This window comes from Ambystoma mexicanum, chromosome 3q (genome assembly GCF_040938575.1).
Source record: "Ambystoma mexicanum isolate Mex_15411 chromosome 3q, UKY_AmexF1_1, whole genome shotgun sequence".
Taxonomy (NCBI): domain Eukaryota; kingdom Metazoa; phylum Chordata; class Amphibia; order Caudata; family Ambystomatidae; genus Ambystoma; species Ambystoma mexicanum.
In genome coordinates, this window is record NC_090926.1 from 551,070,238 (window position 1) to 551,092,060 (window position 21,823).

General features: G+C 50.9%; 1 protein-coding gene across 2 annotated transcripts in view; it reads right to left on the bottom strand.

Moving 5' to 3' along the window:
* LCP2 (lymphocyte cytosolic protein 2) overlaps window positions 1-21,823 on the bottom strand; it is a 1,016,893-nt gene that overhangs the window by 144,396 nt on the left and 850,674 nt on the right. For both annotated transcript variants that reach the window (XM_069654319.1, XM_069654320.1), the window contains one exon: window positions 17,298-17,375. In XM_069654319.1, coding sequence (XP_069510420.1) covers window positions 17,298-17,375 — 78 coding nt within the window. The remainder of the gene's footprint in view (window positions 1-17,297; window positions 17,376-21,823) is intronic.

Consider the following 21,823-nt stretch of genomic DNA (forward strand, 5'->3'; position numbering starts at 1 on the left):
ACCAGGGGCACCCTCCACCAGGCCCCCACCCATGTCTCCCACCACCCCCACCCCCCAGCACTGTGGGGCACCCTCCACCAGGCCCCCACCCATGTCTCCCACCACCCCCACCCCCCAGCAGTGCAGGGGCACCCTCCACCAGGCCCCCACACATGTCCAACTCATGTCCCCACCACCCCCACCCCCCAGCACTGTGGGGCACCTGCCAGCAGGCCCCCACCCATGTCCAACTCATGTTCCCCACCACCCCCACCCCCCGGCACTGTGGGGCACCTGCCAGCAGGCCCCCACCCATGTCCAACTCATGTTCCCCACCACCCCTACCCCTCAGCACTGTGGGGCACCTGCCAGCAGGCCCCCACCCATGTCCAACACATGTTCCCCACCCATGTCCAACACATGTTCCCCACCACCCCCACCCCCCAGCACTGTGGGGCACCTGCCAGCAGGCCCCCACCCATGTCCAACTCATGTTCCCCACCACCCCCACCCCCCAGCACTGTGGGGCACCTGCCAGCAGGCCCCCACCCATGTCTCCCACCACCCCCACCCCCCAGCAGTGCAGGGGCACCCTCCACCAGGCCCCCACCCATGTCTCCCACCACCCCCACCCCCCAGCAGTGCAGGGGCACCCTCCACCAGGCCCCCACCCATGTCTCCCACCACCCCCACCCCCCAGCACTGTGGGGCACCTGCCAGCAGGCCCCCACCCATGTCCAACTCATGTTCCCCACCACCCCCACCCCCCAGCACTGTGGGGCACCTGCCAGCAGGCCCACACCCATGTCCAACTCATGTTCCGCACCACCCCCACCCCCAGCACTGTGGGGCACCTGCCAGCAGGCCCCAACTCATGTTCCCCAGCCAACATGTCATCACAATCTAGATCCCTGGTCCCTATGGTCAGCCTCCAAATGCAAAACAGCCACCTGAGTATTGCATCCACCCACTCTGAAATGGCAATTACATGACAGAACACCAATTGCAAGTTTCGAAACAAACACATGTCCCTCACATACACCCAATGGGTGTCAGTGAATCTCAAAACCCATATCATGATATGCATGAAACCAATGAGATGATACTACACATTGAAGTTCGATAAAAAAATATGTATTAAAGGAAACACAAATAGATTCAAAAATAAAGAAACAGAAATGGGAATGTACAGAAATGAAAAGAAGCATGTCCGTGAAAAAAAGCAAAAGCAAACATCATAATCCAAAGTAATGGTGTCCAAAGTCACTGTCCACAAAAGAAAATCCAATGGGAAATAATAATTGAAAGCCATTGCTCCATGGGTAAATTTTGAAAATGAAATAATAACAGTGAACTATGTACAGACGAACAAGCCAGGGTCCATTGTCCCAACTAAAGAAATTAAACTTATTTAACAACACTAACTAATAAAATAAACTGTATACAAAAATGTGGCCAATGTCCAAAAGGTCCAAAAAAAATAAAAAAACAAAGGAAACCTAACACTAACTACATAACTATTTACATGGGCAGCGGGCTAGTCCAACGGCTCACTGGATGTTGTCATGGGCCAGGGCATCATCGAACTCCTGTTCAATGGCTTGGAGGCAGGCATGTTCCCTGGCCCCGAGGTCTCGCAGGGATAAAGCAGTGTCCAGCTCCAACTCCCTGCGAAGACCCTCGAGGCACTCAGCCCGCCTCAGCGCCCTCCGCATGGAGTTCTCCGCCCTGACCATTGTGAGCCGTTCCTCCTCTGCCCACTGCCGCTCCGCACCTATCTGCTGGCCCAACCACTCCCACACGGAAGCCACTCCCATTCCAGGGTTCTCCTGCCCTCCGGCCGATGCCTGCACCCCTGATGTTGATGGCCCAGAGCCATGATGCCTCCCACGTCGAGCCTGCCGCTGCCTCCGACGCAACTGCCAGTGCCAGCACGACGGCATCCAGGCTGATGGAATCCACCGACGCTGTCGTGCACGTGCCCTGCCCGATGATGCCGTCACATCCTCCATCTGCTGGGGTCCAGTTGCTGGTGTGTCCACCCCTGCTGGACCTCCAACTCCCGACTGTGGCAGGGATGAGATCCCCACCGAGCCGGCTGCATTGGTCGGGGCAGGTCCACAGGGGGCCCTGGTGGCATCTGGGCCGGAAGACGGCATGGAGAACGACTGGTGCATAGTCTCCACAGAGGAGGAGAGCGTCGCCAGATTGGTCGACACATGTAGGAAACCCCCGACCATGGCCGATCCCAACTGGGCCACGTCAGCACGATGCTCTCCGTGATGACATGCATGCTCCTCCCGGAAAGCACGCACCTCATCACGAATTGCACCTGTGCGCAACGCGACACCAGTCAGGACCTTCTCCATACGGCCAGGTGTCCCCTCGTCCGCAGGTGGAGGAGAGTCAGATGACATGGACATCCCCCCTACCTGCGGACGGGCCTGGGATGGGGCATCCCTGCTGGTGCATGGTGGTGCAGTCACAGTGTCAGGGACAGTGACATGCACAGGCCCCTCCACGGCGACCTGTGCTGCCTCCTGCCCCTGCCCCTGGACTGCAACACTTGCACCAGCAGGGATGCCCCCACCAGGCCCCATGTGCGCTTCAGTAGCGGCCTCCTCCGCCTCTGTGGAAACTACCAACCTGGATGGCTCCACCCCGTCTTCCGCCGTTGCAAGCCCCTGTGGGGGCTCACCCACCCCTTCCGCTGCAGCTGTGGGGGCATCCCCGCCGCTTTGCTCCACAGAGCCGTCTCCGCCCTCTTCTTCACGTGGCGCTGTGTAGAGGGAGACATAGAACACAAGCATCAGGGTACTGTACAATGGTCCCCTAGACAGGAAGCAATAGCAGATGAGTGGCACTGTCAAAGATCACTTCCATCATGTCCCTCCACAACACATGGCTCAGTGCAGGTAAAACCCATGTGGTAACAGGCATGGCACATGCTATGGACATTAGCATACATGTCCAAGGGATTCTTGGAACATACAATGTTGTTTTGGAACTCACATGCATCATGGGCCATGCCTATCACATGCACACACTTCACCCTAGATTCATCCATCTGGTCTCGTACACCACAGACACAGTGGATACAAGGATGACTAGGCTGCATCAGTGAACCTGAACATTGCGACAGACATGTGTCATGCATCCCTGGCATTCACAAGTCACAGACACACAGGTCAGACACACAGACATGGACAGCATACATGTACATGGCATCAGCACCCATCCCTCACCCCCACCCATGTCCAGGAACAGAGACTGGCATGCTTTCATGTGGCCATTCCGCATAGGGCAACCCATGTTGCATTTGAACACATGCACCAACCGTGTGGTTCACACATTACTGGTCTCACATGCATGACGTCCCTGCACAAACACATGCATACATGGCTATGTCACACATACAGGCAAGTATCAGACAACCAGCACACTGCGACATGCCCTGTCTCACACAGCAATGCTTGGCCACTTACCGCTCAACTCCAGACGGGTCTGCCTCTCAAGGATCTGGGCGTGGAGCGCTGGGCCTACGCGTTCCAGGACCCTCATCTGGATGGGACTCATGCAGCCCCGGCCCCGCTCCACGAGGTGCCGGGCCTTCAAGAGGGTCCTGGACCTGCAGTCATCCCAGCGCTTCTTGACATGTTGGTAGTCGCGGACTGCCACCCCCTCCGCGTTGATGGCAGTCACGATGTCCGTCCAGATCCGAGTCTGTCCTTCCTTGTTGGCGCGCTTACTTCCGAAGAGGGCATCATACTGCCCCAGGACTTGCTCCACCAGGGCACCAACTTCGGTGGCAGTGAAGCTGGTGCCCCTCTGCCTCTCTGGCCGGGGGTTGCCAGTGGTGCCAGATGTTTCAGTGCCCGACATGGCAACCCCAGAGGCAGGAGTGGGTGGGCAACTGGGTCCTGGGTCTGGGCTCTGGAGCGATGGTATCCCAGTCGGGAGTCTTCTGTTCCAGCAGGGGTGGACACAGCAAATGGACCCCTGCAGATGGCTGATGTGCAGGCACCAAATGGCAGGGCACGGTGGCAGCAGGCAGGCAGGCAGGCAGGCAGCAGCAGATGGCTCGTGGGAGGCTGCTCGGGGCTCTGGGGGGCAGTAATTTGGCCTTTTGGGCAGGAGCGTGGTCTTCCGTGTGCTTACGCGTGGCCAGCTTGATACGGAGTGAATTGGCACGTGAAAATCCTGCACGTATGCGTGTAATTCGAGGAAAGGCCCTTAGCGTGTATGCACATCAGCACGCATATGCGATTTCATTGGACCAAAGGCCCTTAGCGCGTGAGCGCGTCTGTGATGTGACGCGCGCGGGTCTTTCCCTCATTGCACTGATGACAGAACACACGTGGATTTCCACCAATCGCGTGTGATAGTTCCCGCGCACCCCGAAACACACGTACCCAGGCCAATCGCGTGTACGCTCACTTCCCTCCGATCACACGCGATGACACTCGGACATGCAGTTTTACCACGTGTGCTCTGTCATCACATGTAATGAGGGAAACACCCGCGCGCGTCACGTCACAGACGCGCTAAGGGCCTTTGGTCCAATGAAATCGCATATGCGTGCTGACGTGCATACTCGCTAAGGGCCTTTCCTCGAATTACACGCAGACGTGCAGGAATTTCACGTGCCAATTCACTCCGTATCAAGCTGGCCACGCGTAAGCACACGGAAGACCACGCTCCTGCCCAGAAGGCCGAATTACTGCCCCCCAGAGCCCCGAGCACGCTCCCACCTGCCATCTGCTGCTGCCTGACTGCCTGCTGCCCACGTGTCCTGCCATTTGCTGCCTGCACATCAGCCAGGGGTGCTGTTGCTGTGACCACCCCTGCTGGAACTGAAGACGCCCGACTGGGATTCCATCGCTCCACAGCCCAGCCCCAGGACCCAGTTGCCCACCCACTCCTGCCTCTGGGGTTGTCATGTCGGGACAAACACCATCTGAGACCACTGACAACCCCCGGCCAGAGAGGCAGAGGGGCACCAGCTTCAGTGCCACCGAAGTTGGTGTCCTGGTGGAGCAAATCCTGGGGCAGTATGATGCCCTCTTCGGAAGTTCCCGCGCCGACAAGGAAGGACAGACTCGGATCTGGACTGACATCGTGACTGCCATCAACGCGGAGGGGGTGGCAGTCCACGACTTCCAACATGTCAAGAAGTGCTGGGAGGACTTCAGGTCCAGGACCCTGAACAAGGCCCGGCGCCTCTTGAAGAAAGCGGATGCCAAGGGGCGCCGGGGCCACTTGTCGGAAGATCAGATGAGGGTCCTGGAACGCATATCCCCAGCGCTCCACGTCCAGGTCCTTGAGAGGCAGACCCGTCTGGAGTCGAGCGGTAAGTGTACATGCATCCTGATTGTAAGCTGTGTGTGGTGATGTTTCAGTAGTGTTCCGGTTGCACATCTGTTTGTATGGGGTCGATTATGGGTGGGGGTGTACAGGGCCGTGAGGCTAACACATGCGAGGGCTGGAATGTGTGAGACATGGATGGTGCTTGTGTGTGTAGGCTTGCATGCCAAATGCAGTTGTGTGGACACACATGTTTGGATGAATGTGTATGTAAGTAGACATGCCCGTGATGTCACGCATGTATGTTGTTTTCAGCTGCATGTATCAGCACTGTGTACATGTGCATTTGTGTGTATTTGACAAGGGTGCAACAGTGATGCAACATGGATGCATGTGACAGCCGGATGTGGAAACCTGATTGGCAGATGTGACATGGATGCCCATCTGAACACTGCGACACTTGCCAGAGGTGTACACATGCATGCAAGTGTGGTGGTGTGTGTACATGTGTGGTGCACTTCCTGTGTTGCATGTGATGTCTGGCTCAGCTTTGCCTGCTCATGCTGTTGTATGGGTATGGATGGTGCTGGCAGTCTCGATATGGCTGTGGTATGGCTCATGTGTGCGAGTTGAAATGACATGTGTGTTGGGGATTGTGATGGCATGTCTGAGGTTTGCCAATGCCACTCATGTACAACTGTCATGTGTGTATGTGTCCATTGTACAGTGCCCTGATGCCTGTGTTTTATTTCTCCCTGTCTGCAGCATCAACTGATGAAGAGGGCGGAGAAGGTGCTGTGGAGCACAGCGGCGGGGATCCCACCGCCAGCCGGAGACGCAAGGCCCGGCTCCCCTCCCATGTTGTCATCTCGTCGGGGAGTGAGGAGTCCGGTGCCGCGTCCCAGGCCGCAGCTGCCGGGGGGAGGTCCAAGAGGCGGAGGTTGGAGTTGGACTCCTCAGCAGCAGAAGGGGCAGCTGGGACCCCACAGGGCCCAATGGGGGAAGATGGCACAGTCATCCAGGTTGGTGGGGGGTTTGGTGGAGGAGGAGGCCGTGCAAGCAACAGAGACGGGGTCTGGAGGTGGGGATCCCACTGGTGCTAGTGGTGCAGTGCAGGACCAGGGACAGGAGTCAGCACAGGCCGCCGCGGAGGTGCCTGTGTGCAATCCTGTCCCTGATCCTGTCCCTGCATCATCTTGCACCAGCAGGGATGCCTAAGTCCAGACCCGTTTTCAGGCAGGGGATGAGCAAACGACAACTGGCCTTCCTCTGCCTGCGGACGTGGCTATCCAGGTCCGGGTTGAGCCTGTCCTGACTGGTGTGGCATTGCGTCAACGGGCCATGCGAGGTGACCTGCAGTCTTTTCATGAGGAGACTGCACGTCATCTCGAATGGCTCGTTGACCACGTCAGCCTGCTGGGACAGGTAACCCAGTCCGGATTCCTCCGTTTGCTGGGGCTTGCTATGACCCCCTCCTCAACTGAACCCCCTACGAGCCAGTCATCCTCTGTGCCATCTTCCCACCCATCAGTCACCTGGGTGCCCTGTGGAGCTGCCTCTGACGGTGCGGCCAGGCTGGTGGAGGAGGCATCCCTGCCACAGTCGGGAGTCGGACGTCCAGCAGGGGTGGCCACATCAACGACTGCACCCCAGCCGGCAGAGGATGTGCAGGCAGCAGGAGGCAGTGCACGGGCAGAGGCACAGCAGCAGCAGCAAAGTGGTGGGAGCCATGAAGGCTCGGGGCCTTCAACATCGGAGGGGCAGGCATCGGCCAGAGGGCAGGAGGACCCAGGACAGAGAGTGTCTTCCGTGTGGCAGCGGTTGGGCCACGCCATAGATGCGGAGCGGCAGCGGGCGGAAGAGGCACGGCTCACAATGGTCAGGGCGGAGAACTCCATGCGGAGGGCCCTGAGGCGGGCCGAGTGCCTCGAGGCAATCCGCAGGGGTTTGGAGGTGGACAAGTCGACGGCCCTGCGGACCCTCGGGGCCATGGAGGAGGACCGCCTCCGGGACATTGAGCAGGAGTTCGATGATGCCCTGGCCCGGGACATCCAAAAGTGAGCCGTCAAACTAGCCCGCTGCCCTTGTACATAGTTAAGTAGGTAGTGTTAGGTTTCCTTTTTTTTTGGATTTATTTTGGACCTTTTGGACATTGGCCACATTTTTGTATATAGTTTATTTTATTAGTTAGTGTAGTTAGATCGGTTTCATTTCTTTTGTTGGGATAATGAACCCTGGCTTGTTCGTATGTACATAGTTCACTGTTGGATTGTATTTTTCTTTCACAATTTGACCATGGAGCAATGGCTTTCAATTATTATTTCCCATTGGATTTTCATTTGTGGACAGTGACTTTGGACACCATTACTTTGGATTATGAGTTTTGGTTTTGCTTTTTTTCACGGACATGCTTCTTTTCATTTTTGTACATTCCCATTTCTGTTCCTTTATTTTTTATTCTATTTATGTTTCCTTTAATACATATTTTTTTATTGAACTTCAATGTGTAGTATCTCATTGGTTTCATGCATATCATGATATGGGTTTTGAGATTCACTGACACCCATTGGGTGTATGTGAGGGAAATGTGTTTGTTTCGGAACTTGCAATTGGTGTTTTGTCATGTAATTGCCAATTATGAGTGGGTGGATGCAATACTCGGGTGGGTTTTTTGCATTTGGAGGCTGACCATAGGGACCAGGGGTCTAGATTGTGATGACATGTTGGCTGGGTAACATGAGTTGGACATGGGTGGGGGCCTGGTGGAGGGTGCCCCTGCACTGCTGGGGGGTGGGGGTGGTGGGAGACATGGGTGGGGGCCTGGTGGAGGGTGCCCCTGCACTGCTGGGGGGTGGGGGTGGTGGGAGACATGGGTGGGGGCCTGGTGGAGGTTGCCCCTGGTGGCTGGGGCTGCAGGGGGACATGCGTTGGTGGGCAGTAGTGCAAGTTGACATGTGGGTTGGCTGGGGGGCATGGCCATGGTGGATGGGGTGCCTGCAGGACATGTGCAGGGTAGGTCCCTGTGGTGTGAGCCACCTGCAGGGGCTGTGGAGGGTGTAGAGGGAACACCTGGGAGGACCCACACGTGCAATTCACGTGTGTTGCTCCCCGCGCACCCCTGATACGCACGTACCCTGCTGATATTGCGTGTGAAACTTCCCGCGCACCCCGAAATACACGTAGCCAGGACATTCGCGTGTGGAACTTCCCGCGCACCCCTGATATACATGTACCCTGCTGACTTCGCGTGTGAAACTTCCCACGCACCCCAAGATACACGTAGCCAGGAGATTCGCGTGTGTGACTTCCCGCGCACCCCTGATATACATGTACCCTGCTGACTTTGCGTGTGAAACTTCCCACGCACCCCAAGATACACGTAGCCAGGAGATTCGCGTGTGGAACTTCCCGCGCACCCCGAAATACACATAGCCAGGACATTCGCGTGTGGAACTTCCTGCGCACCCCGAAATACACGTAGCCAGGACATTCGCGTGTGTAACTTCCCGCGCACCCCAAAATACACGTAGCCAGGACATTCGCGTGTGGAACTTCCTGCGCACCCCTGGAATACACGTACCTTGCTGATATCGCGTGTGAAACTTCCCGCACACCCCGAAATACACATAGCCAGGACATTCGCGTGTGGAACGTCCCGCGCACCCCTGATATACATGTACCCTGCTGAATTCACGTGTGAAAATTCCCGCGCACCCCTGATGTACACTTACCCTGATGGAATCGCATGTGGAACTTCAAGCGCACCCCTGTAATACACGTACCCTGCTGAAATCGCGTGTGGAACTTCCCGCGCACCCCTGAAATACACGTACCCTGCTGAAATCGCGTGTGGAACTTCCCGCGCACCCCTGAAATACACGTACCCTGATGGAATCGCGTGTGAAACTTCCCGCGCACCCCTGAAACGCACGTACCCAGCTGAAATGACGTGAGGTACTTCCCGCGCACCCCAGTGATACACGTAGCCCGCTTGCCTTGCTGGTACAGGGTTAGCGCAGCCCTTTGCGCTGGATTGGGGATTTTGATGGCTTTTCCCTGCGCGAGAGGCGTTCTTGGGGGCGTAACTGGCGCTGCTGCAGGGTCGCTGCGCCACTGTGCGCCACGGCTGGTTTTGGTAGCTGGAATCCATGAATACGCTGTGCGCGGAAATGGGTTTTGGCGCACGCGGCTGGCGCAGGGATTCGCACGCGCACACTGTGCGCCAGCCGCGTGCGCCACTTGTGCGCTGAATTCTATGAATTACCCCCATTATCTAGAAGGAGAACTTAATAAGCCCTGCAGAATGCCCCCACAGTGAAAAAATACATGTGCAGATAGAAGCCTTCCTTACCTCTCCCAGCACACATTTTGCAGTCAGTCAAATATGCTGCAGGCTTACAGTGTTCTAATTGAAAGAGTACAAGTGTTGAAATATATCAAAACCATATGCATAGTTTAAAAATAGAAATAGCTCACCTTTACTGTCCTTAAAGTTGGTTGACAGTGGCTGCTGTCTTTCACAGCTAAAACTACCAGATGTGCTCCTCTATCAGAATTTAACTCTGAGTCAAAATCCCCATGATTCACAAACAAGCTGTTCCTCCTTTATCTAAACGGACCCTTTCAAGGGATTGCAGAAGACCCCATACCCCTCCCCTGCCATCTCCGCCTGACAGAACCATATGTTCTTTACAAATATCAACAACCAACAGACAGGTAACGTGCAATGTGCTCTCTATGACACAGCAAAATGCACATTTTCTACAGTCCGATATGATACACCTTTTTCCTGTTTGCTTCATACTACCCTTGATGCATCTAGATAACCAACTCTATGCATATCTTTCTGCACCAGTGTTTACCAGCAAAATACAAATACTTCTTATCAATAGCCACAAATGTATTTTTTTGCTCAGGTCTGCAAAATGTAAACATTTCTGTAGAAACCATCTGGAGTTCCAAAATACCTTGAATGAATGCATTACATCATACATTCATGAGCATTTAAAAAGCAAACACTTCTACTGACTAACCAGAGACTGTTCTGCCACTGATAATTGTATCTAGCAGAGAACCGCCTGCACTGCATAATGCAGTGGTCATTTGTGTTGCCACTGTAAACCAGTCATTGTGCTCTTCATTTCTATTTTGCCAGGTCAATAGTTTGGACTTTTGCATAGCTTCTGTGAAACACACTTTACGCTCTGTCATTGGTATTCTGCCAAGTCAATATTTTTGACTTTTGTATAGGCTCTGGGAGCACAGTTTACTTATAAAACAAACTGCTTTCATTGTTTAAAAAGAAAACAAGCATTAACAAATGCAATAGATGGTGTTTTTGTATAGGGCTGGTAAAGTCAAAGTGTAATGGTAGTGGTGACGCTGTATTAACGTGGTTCAAGACTCTTCATTTAAAAGAGAAAACAGCATTGACAAAGCCAATAGTTGGTGTTTTTGTTTAGGCCTGGTAAAGTTAAGGTTTAATGATAGGGGTGACTCTGTATTAATTTGGTTCAAGACTTTGCATTTATAAAAGAAAACAAGCATTGACAAAGCCAATAGCTTTGGGTCTGTTATTTAGCACTATAAACCCCACTTTACCTATGAGGGTTAAACAATGTGTTATGGGCTAGAGAAACAGTTTCTATAATTTTTGATCACACAGTATACGTTAAGACACCAAGTAGAACTCTGCTGTTGATTCAAATGTTGGCTTTTTTATTTTCACAGTTTATGCTACAAGCTCTTGACAATCTCCATACCTACCAATGCCCCTTTCTCATAATATATTTCTGAGTACTTCATGCCTGGCATGTTTTCCCTATAACCGCTAAACATATAGACATAACCAGATATTATAAACAACAATTTTTATTAACATTTAAAACAGCCATTTTTATTCAGATTTGTTTTGCATTAAAATACTAGTACCGTCCCAAACCTACTTATAACTTGATCATTTTATATCAAATCTATACTCTCTAACTAGCCCAAGTCACTAAATTATACAATCATGACATCATCTATACTACATATAAAAGTATGTACGCTTCATATAAAATTAAATGCCAAAGCTCTCTCCGGCGTCATTGCGCGTTACTCTGCAAAACGCTAATTTCACAGTCCTTGCCTTCAGGGCTCCCTTCGCCCCCCAAAGTCGTCCAGGCAGCACCACTACCCGTTGCTCTAATGTTTATAGACATTTATATATAAAATATTCATTCACTTTCTATAAAATCATCTCAAAATCCCATCATAACATTTTGATAACCGTTTTATACTCACTTTATATAAAATATACATTTTATATGAAATCCATATAATTTTTTATATCATTTTTATATAAACAAATGATCACTTTATATCAAAAACCCTCCCAAAAGGAAGGTGGGACTAAGGCCGGGAGCAGAGGGTGTTCCCACTTGTCAAAATGTTGATGTGTGTGAAAGGGGGTCCTATACACTACTACAGTCTCAGGACCAGCTAGTACAGAACCCAAAGCCACTTTTTTAAATGCTATTGATTTTCAATTATATTTGGGCAGGGCAAGAAAAACTGTGGAACCCTGCTTGTAATGTGAATACTGTTATCAGAGTCGGTACAAAACAAGGATAATATTTCTAAAGAAAATCAAGAAAAAATCAATTGTGGAGCATATTCCAAACTTATCTTTTATTTGTGAATTAAGCCCTGGACTAGTTTGAAATGGGAGATAAAGATATACAACTCATTTCACATTTGCCCAGGAGAATTCTCATTAAACCTTATTCTGCAACAATATAACTGCGAGGGAGACTGGCAGCGATCCAGAAACAGCATTGGAAGCCCTCATCCGCTCCCCGTATACGGCCATTACCCGCCCAGCACACGTGGTTCGTGTGTGGGCCCGGCAGCAAGATGGTTGCTCTGGTTGCCCAGGCAACCGACATCAACATGGCCCAGCCCGGGAATACGGACGAAACGCCCGCGAAAACCAGCATCCTCAGCCAGGCCTCTCACTGGTGCACACAGCCTGCTAGCCCCGCCCCTCCTGCTTTAAAGGGAGTGGGAGGAGGCCGACAGGCGAAGCCGCCGGGAGAAGGCCAAGGGAAAAGGCCTTCCCCCCTCTCTGCAGCTCCGCTGCGAGGGAGACTGGCAGCGATCCAGAAACAGCATCGGAAGCCCTCATCCGCTCCCCGTATACGGCCATTACCCGCCCAGCACACGTGGTCCGTGTGTGGGCCCGGCAGCAAGATGGTTGCTCTGGTTGCCCAGGCAACCGACATCAACATGGCCCAGCCCGGGAATACGGACGAAACGCCCGCGAAAACCAGCATCCTCAGCCAGGCCTCTCACTGGTGCACACAGCCTGCTAGCCCCGCCCCTCCTGCTTTAAAGGGAGTGGGAGGAGGCCGACAGGCGAAGCCGCCGGGAGAAGGCCAAGGGAAAAGGCCTTCCCCCCCTCTCTGCAGCTCCGCTGCGAGGGAGACTGGCAGCGATCCAGAAACAGCATCGGAAGCCCTCATCCGCTCCCCGTATACGGCCATTACCCGCCCAGCACACGTGGTCCGTGTGTGGGCCCGGCAGCAAGATGGTTGCTCTGGTTGCCCAGGCAACCGACATCAACATGGCCCAGCCCGGGAATACGGACGAAACGCCCGCGAAAACCAGCATCCTCAGCCAGGCCTCTCACTGGTGCACACAGCCTGCTAGCCCCGCCCCTCCTGCTTTAAAGGGAGTGGGAGGAGGCCGACAGGCGAAGCCGCCGGGAGAAGGCCAAGGGAAAAGGCCTTCCCCCCTCTCTGCAGCTCCGCTGCGAGGGAGACTGGCAGCGATCCAGAAACAGCATCGGAAGCCCTCATCCGCTCCCCGTATATGGCCATTACCCGCCCAGCACACGTGGTCCGTGTGTGGGCCCGGCAGCAAGATGGTTGCTCTGGTTGCCCAGGCAACCGACATCAACATGGCCCAGCCCGGGAATACGGACGAAACGCCCGCGAAAACCAGCATCCTCAGCCAGGCCTCTCACTGGTGCACACAGCCTGCTAGCCCCGCCCCTCCTGCTTTAAAGGGAGTGGGAGGAGGCCGACAGGCGAAGCCGCCGGGAGAAGGCCAAGGGAAAAGGCCTTCCCTCCTCTCTGCAGCTCTCCGCTGCTCGACGGCGCTCGTCGGCGCGGCTGGCCACATCACCAAAGGTAAGGCTGCAAGCATGAGCCTCATCACTTTGATTCACCACCTGATGCCACCCCTACCCTCTGCTAGGAACGCACGATTAAGATCGCGCACAGCCCTGGCCCCTCCAACTTCCCTCACTCCGCACCTCCACACGCGGAACAAACGCCTGGGGGGGAGAACATTCTGCTCTGCGCGACATCGGCCGATCCAGGCAACCATACGCCGCCCATCTGCCCTCCGTCACATGCCTCCTGCGGCCACCGCAGCACCACAACGCCCTCCAGTAACAACGCTACCAGCAGTCGCCACCCCCACCAATGCACATAACCCACTCCAGGCTGGCCACACACCGCCTCTTGTCTCTACCATACTCACAGAGCAAGTGCTAGCTGATGTCTGTACGCCTACTGACATTGATATGCCTGATGCCCCCACTATTACCAAACTGCTTGCGCCTGATGCGCACACTGTTATTGATGTGCCTAATACTGTTATTGATGTGCCTGATGCCCCCACTGCTACCATATTGCCTGCGCCTGATGCGCACACTGTTATTGATGTGCCTTATGCCCCCACTGCTACCAAACTGCTTGCGCCTGATGCGCACACTGTTATTGATGTGCCTAATACTGTTATTGATGTGCCTGATGCCCCCACTGCTACCATATTGCCTGCGCCTGATGCGCACACTGTTATTGATGTGCCTGATGCCCCCACTGCTACCATATTGCTTGCGCCTGATGCGCACACTGTTAGCACTGTGCATGATACCCCCAAGCCTGTACATGGACCTGTACTTACCACTTCTCTGAAATGTGGCCTGGTCAATGCCCGATCCATCCCAGCCCATGCCCTGGATATCCATGACCTCATACTCAAAAACAAGACAGACCTCCTCATTATCACTGAAACCTGGCTGAATGAAACCTCGGGCCCAGCCCTCGCCCTTGCCATCCCTGACGGCTATACTATCCACAGACAAGATAGACCTCTCACTAGGGGCGGCGGAGTAGCTCTCATCGCCAAAGAAAGCCTTGCTATCAGAAGAACAGAAGGCAACCTTGGCCACAACTGCGACCACCTCCCACTCAAAATCAATCTCTCCCCTAACATGACTTTGGCCCTCCACATCGTCTATCGCCCCCCGGGGCCTATCACTGAATTCCATGATTCCCTCATTCACGCCCTCTCCAGCAACTTGAAAAAGACATCCAAAGTCCTACTCGCAGGTGACCTTAATCTTGGCCTTAATGATCCCAAAGACGCCCACGCAGCCACCTTGGAAAAAGCCCTATCCACCTTAGGATTCGCGCAAGCCATCGCCCTTCCCACCCACTCCAAAGGACGCTCACTGGATTGGATCAGCCACCACAACTGCCCAGTACTTATTACTGAGAACTCACCCATACCGTGGTCCGACCATCACTACATCCAATTCAACATCGATACCTCCAAGGAGCCCCCCCTGCCCACTATCCCTCTCCCCCCAGGGCTCTCCAGAAGCTCCCGTCAACTCACAGCGGAGAACATTACCCCACTCCTGAAAGTGCCCGCACTCCAGGCCCCTTTCTCGCAGGACCCAGAAACCCTTGCCAGATCCTTCAAGCTAGCAATCACTCAAGCAGTTGACGCTATTGCCCCCCTCACTCTCAGGAAAGCTAAGAAATCCAAGCACACCAATGTCTGGTTCACCCAGGATCTGCTCCAAATGCGTACTAAGAAACGAGCCACCCTCGCAGCCTGGAAAGCCAACCCCAATGATGCAACCAAACTAGCTTTCAAGACCATCTCCAAAGACTATAAACTAAGCATAGTCCATGCTAAAGCAAACGCTTTTAACACTAGGATAGCCAACGCCAAATCCGGCACAAGGGAAATCTTCACCATTTTCAGGGAGCTGGAAACCCCTTCCACCCCGCCACCCACCCTCCTGAAGGATGAGAAATGGTGCAACGACATCCAATCTGCCATGCTCAACAAACTAAACACCCTACAAACAAAAATCCAAGCTCACCAAAAGGCCCTTACTCTCCTAATTGCCACTCAGAATAGCAAACAGAACAAAGAGACCAAAATCAAACCCTCCCCTGTATTCAACTTCAAGGACGTAACGGAATCCGAAGTAATTTCCCTCCTAAAAACCATTAAACCATCTAACTGTAAGGGCGACGCCTGCCCCTCTCAGCTCATCAAGGACTGCGGCGCGACACTCGCACCCTTCCTGACAGCATTCATCAATGCCTCCTTCCAGTCTGGCCACGTCCCATCTGACCTCAAGGAGGCTTGGGTACGACTGCTCCTCAAGAAGCCCTCCCTCGACCCCGCGGCACCAGGGAACTACAGGCCCATTACCACCGTCCCCTTCCTGCTTAAAATTCTGGACAAAGCAGCCTACCTGCAAGTCCAGAAATTCCTCGAGGATCACCACCTTCTGGCCCTTCGGCAATCAGGCTTCAGGCCACGACACGGCACCGAAACCGCCCTCCTCGATTTAAAAAATCAAATGGACGACATCAGAGACGCTGGTAAACCAGCGCTCCTTCTGCTTCTTGATCTATCGGCCGCGTTTGACCTCGTGGACCATAATACTCTTTGCCATCACCTCTCCATCGCAGCTAACTTCTCCCCTAAAGCATGTGCTTGGATCACCTCCTTTCTACAGGATAGGGCCATGAAAGTCTTCTCAGACTCAGCATGCTCCTCCCCTAGTCAGATCAAATGTGGGGTTCCTCAGGGCTCCTGCATTGCGCCCACCCTCTACAACCTATTTACTAGGCCCCTTTTCAACCTTCTTGACACCCTGGGTATCTCATATACTAACTATGCTGATGACACCCAGGTGCTCATCCCCCTCACAGGTGACTATGAGGCAGATAGGATATCCCTCAACTCCATCTACTGTACTATCCAAGCCTGGATGGCTGAAAATTGGCTATGCCTAAACAGTGACAAAACCGAGCTTCTGCTCGTTGGGTCACCTACCATCCTGGGCAACCTCAACAAGAAATATCGCTCCTTCACCATCGATAATATACCCATCGCTGTGTCCCATACAGTAAAAACTCTGGGTGTCTACCTTGACTCTAATCTCACCATGAATAGACAGGTTAACGCCATTGCTGCCTCTTCAGCATACTACTCAAAACTGCTCAACGCAGTAAGACCCTTCCTAACGACACAGAACTGCCTTACCATCGCTAGAGCCACTATCGGCTCAAGACTGGACTACTGTAATGCTCTCCTCGGAGGCACCTCCAGCAAAAACATCGCCAAACTCCAACTTGTCCAGAACAATGCCCTTAGAGCTGCCACGGGATTCCCAAAAAAGGACCACATATCAGACCTAAGGAGACAGGTTCACTGGCTTCCTGTCAAACAAAGAATCATCTTTAAAATCCTCTCCATCACTCACAAATGCCTCCATGATCTGGCACCCCCCTACCTCGCCCAGCGCATCGCCTTCCCCACTTCCACAAAGCCATCCAGGCTAGCCTACACCAACTTGATCACCAAGCCCAAAACCTGCAGAGTGCGTGCAGGGGGCTCCAGCTTCCCAGCCATCGCTGCCACCCACTGGAACGCACTACCTTCACACCTTAGGGTAATCGACTCTCACCTAGCTTTCCGCAAGGCCATTAAAACTAGCCTGTTTGTCTAAAAGACAGGCGCCGCATTCCCATCTGTACTCTGTAACCTAGCACATATGTTGTAACCAAGTAACCGCATGTCCTAATGTACACATGACTACGTACACTTTCATGTAAACAGCGCCTCAATGCCTTGGGGCTGTAGTGCGCTTTACAAATGTAAAAAATAAAATAACAAAGGAGACAATAGTTCATCTTAGGTTATTAAAATACCTGGTCTATCCGTCTGAGGGCTTCTTCCGCATCTTGTCTGGTTATATCTCCAGTAAACCAGTCCTCATCAAGCACAGTCTGTAAGTAAACATACATTATTTGGCACTTCCCTTATTATTTTACCTATTGAAAATGAGTTAAATTGCTCCTAGTTTTACAGATCAAACTTGACATAAAAAAACACATTTTGTTAAAAAATTAAGTTTATTTATTGAGCTTTAAAAAGATAAAAGGACATTATGATATCATAATGTAGGACAGCCACTCCCTATGTAAGTCAGAAATTAAACAATTGTGTAAGATTTCTAGTTAACAAACAATGAAGCAGTTTTTAAAATTGCCCAACTTCGACTGGAAAAAGTGCAAAGTCTATGGCAAGTACTCGCAATACAAACCTATTGATGTATGATGTATTGATGTATGACTTTCTGTAAGCAGTCAACTACAGGCTCTTTTGGGTCTGAAACAAATCCTCTTCATAATTTCAGGATTAAAGAAGTATTCAGAAACTATTGATTTCCTGAAAATGGTGGGAAAGATACAAGAGGCGCAATCCTAAATGATAACACTTCCACCCTACAAAATGCAGTGAGGGGCCCCTAATATTTCCACCTGACAGGGGCTTACTACACTAACTAATTATGAGATCCCTCTACTTCTCCTCTTCAAATTCACTCAACTTCAAACATTGCCATTGAAGAGATGAAAATGCAGTGCCAGAGACTATCACACTGTCATTGTAAACACATAAAGTATATTAATGTGATGGCCTGGCTATCTAGGAAGGGATTGCTATTAAGAGAAACAAGGGTTCCCTCAGTACAACGTTTATCTGGTAAAACTGGTAAAAATGTCAGGAAGCCTTGATGGAGGAATCATGTACTGTCGCTCCTTTCACACATCACCCATTGATTGTGTATTATGCCTTATACCCTAACCAGTGGTCTTCAAACTGTGGGGCTGGCTCTCCGATGCGTACCTAGAGTATGTTCAGGGGATGGGGTGGCAAGGATCTTTAAAAAGAGATTTTGGTGGCTGCTTATGATAGAATATAAGCAGTTATAGCTTTTCGAGGGGCCAGGAAATAATAGTTTTACTAAAATGGGGCTCAGTATAAAAAAGTTTGAATGCCACTGAAAACCAAAACAAAACTAGAACTAGCTTTTCTAGATGTACAATTGATTTTAATTGAGATAATGAGATTAACAGAACCTGAACTAGAAGCAATACTATATTGTGCATGCTTTGATAAATCATAGTCAGTAGGACACGTATGTCAGGAAAGATTTTGGTTTGTTTTCGTGTCTTTTGTTAATGAAAGTGTTGGGATAACCATTAGCTTTTTTTCTCTTTTAAAAAAAGACTATTCTGCCTTGGCTTCTCCATCTCTGGGTTTATCCCCCTCTCGGCTTCTTAGAATCTATCAGAAACCCCCTGATGGACATGCACTATTGTAATGTAAACTGTCACTCTATCCTCTTGACCGTGTTGTTCAGTTGACCTTTGGTGGCTTCTCGACAACTGATTGGATGTCTTAGACATGTCTAGGTTGAATGCCTTTACCCCTTTTCATGCTTCCTGCAGCCTCTTTGTTACCAGGAAGATGTTTTTCAGACACGCTTGATGAGCCTCTGGGCTTTATCAAGCAAATGTACCCCAGAGACTTCACTAGTCTCTTGGCATTTTCAGTTAAGTGCTCCTTAGGGACCTCATCAACCTCTTGCCTTTGTCAGGCAAGAGTTAACTCATGCTACTCAGCTGCATGCAACAGCTGCCAGAGGTATGGCAGGCCAACAGTCTTCCCTGTCGGAGAAGAGTCTAGCTTTGTTTCTTTTTCTAGATGTTTTGTTTAAAGTATCTGATCCACGGTTGACATTGTGGCTGTTACTACTTCTTGATTGGCCAAAAAAATGTCACTATCATGTTCCTCTTTTTACAGCTCACCACATTGAGTTCCATTGTTACAGGGGTTCACTCCTTCTTAGATCCTCACGTGACTGGTCTTTGGGCCCTGTGTACTTTCCCTGCATACCCTAGGATATTGCCCGTGCATCAAAGGACCCTTTTGGAATACCGGATTGATGTAAGTCAGAGTGTCATATGGCGAGCTTTCCTGACAACACTTTAAGGGGACAATAGTTTCAATTTTTCCCTCATCCATTTGAATGATTCTGCACGTAGAACATGTGAGTTGAATCACACCATAGACGAATGCCATATTCAGGACCATGCATTCTCAGTTTGTGGTTCAATATTAATCAGACTGAAAATCTAAACATTTGTGATTTTGAAAAACTGCAAATTATTGGAGGATGTTGAAAACTTTGTATTTAGATTTCTTATAACCAATTCAAAATGTAAGGGCCTTTGGAGAAAATGTTTTCTATTAGAGCTGTCATTGTAATCATTAACAGAATAAAATGAAACCAACTACCAGAGAAGGCACCTATAATTTAGAAATATTTGCAGACTCAAATATAAACCAACCTCACCGGTGTGGAGGGAGCACAGATGTGTGACACCACGCTTTTAAAAAGAGCACATATGTTTAGGATTAGAGGAAAGGTGGATGCTCAAGCTACTTTCGGTTCCAAGTTAAAGATTGCAACAGAGAAATTAATTAGCCAGAAGGGGAGGCACACAATTTTCTATTCTTCCCTGTGCTCTACAGATGCCAGCTTTCTCCCAGCCATAGCAATGGCCCGAATTGGGAGTAAGAAGGGTCTCCCAGAATACGTAACAGCAGAGCTTGACGCAGAGCTCCCTTTTCCCTGTGACTTACTCCGCTACCTTCCTCCCTCTGTCTGCCAACACCTCCTCTGGCATACATGATTTTCTTGGCTATAGATGCCTGGCCCTAACCACCTCCCTACTCGCAAAGTCATTGACAGTGGGGTTGAGAGCTGGATGAGTCTGGGTATGCAAAGCAAATCTAACTCCTCACTAATTCCAATGTGTTGAATTGCTGTACTGCAGCTTTGATGTACTCACCGATCCCTGCTTAACACCATAATGCCAATGGTGGTGAGAAGTGCCACAAGGGTCCGGGAGAGTGCTGAAATGCATACTCCTCTCTTTGAATTGTTCCCTCTCTTCTACGGGCGCCCATAAGGAGAATGCAACATTTCATATTCTCATCCCTTATAATAGCAATTTAAAGAAGCAGGTTTTTATGGGCAATGAGGCGAGTGCACTGCTAGATGATGGCAAACACTGGCATTGGGGGATGTAGGTGAGTATCTGGACATTTAATGAACTCTCTGACAATGGAATGTATGCCAAGGAGTTTGATGGCAGGCTTTGACAATGGGGTGGATACTTGACCTATTTATAGCAATCATTGGCAATGGTGGATAGCAATCTCGACTATCAGGGCAGGTGCTTGGCCATTTTATGTGAACCCTTGGAATGGGGTGATTAATTGGGCATTTCATGGCAATCTCTGTGAACGCAGTATGTATCTGGGCATTTGATGGCTATGCATGGCATTTGGGTGATTACCACCCCAGTTGATGGTAAGCAAGGGTGACATGGTAAGTACCTTGGCATTTTATGCTGATTCCAATCAATGTGATGAGCATATGGTAACTATCTTTGGCAATGGGGTGTGTGCTTGTGTAACTGATGCCATTCGGGAAAGTTTGTAGATACTTAATGTAATGCCTGGGTATTTGAAGGTGATCCATGGTAACAGGCGCATGTGCAGCCATTTGATACATTCTTGTTGTTTTACAAGTACTTGGCCATTTGAAAACAATTCTTAGTAATGTGGTGAGGACCTGACAATGTGATGGCTATCATAACAATGGGTGGCGTTGGTGGATATGTAATATAGCTCACTAGCAAAGAGATGGGTAGATGTAATTTGATCTCAGTCTATGGCAAGAGTTCCTGGCAATCATATACCATTGCAGTAGGGCGAGTTTGTGGGTGTTTGAAGGAAGTACCTTGCATATATGTTGTGCAACTGGTGTGTCAAGTTAATATCTCACATGGAACGCTGTGCCCAGCTATTTCTCTGAGATATTCCACAGAAGGACCTCTACTAGACCTTCTAGACTAATCAACACTAACTGCTTCTCTATTCCCAGGTTTAAACTTTCAAAGGTTGGGGTCAGCAGCTTTCCCGTCAAAGTGGTCCTACTATGGAATTCCTTGCCACCCTCACTCCGTGCGGATCAATCATACCAGAACTTTAGATATAATTGCATTAACTGGCTCAAGACAACAGACCACTAAGGCCTGCCTCTCTCACAACACTGTACTTAGTCCTCTAAAATGCCGCCATTATGTTTCCTGTTCTTGCTCCTATCTCTGTTTGTGATAATGTGTAATTGCGACCTTTTGCCTGACTTGTTCCGTTTTTGATTGCCATTTGTAATTTATTTCTGCAACCTAAGCTGTGAACTTCCTTGTAACTTCTGCGCCCTGATACCTTCGGGTCTGGTGCGCTATACAAATAAATAAACAAACAAACAAACGTTTGCATCAATTGAAAAGAATACCTAGCTTTGGGGGACCTGGCC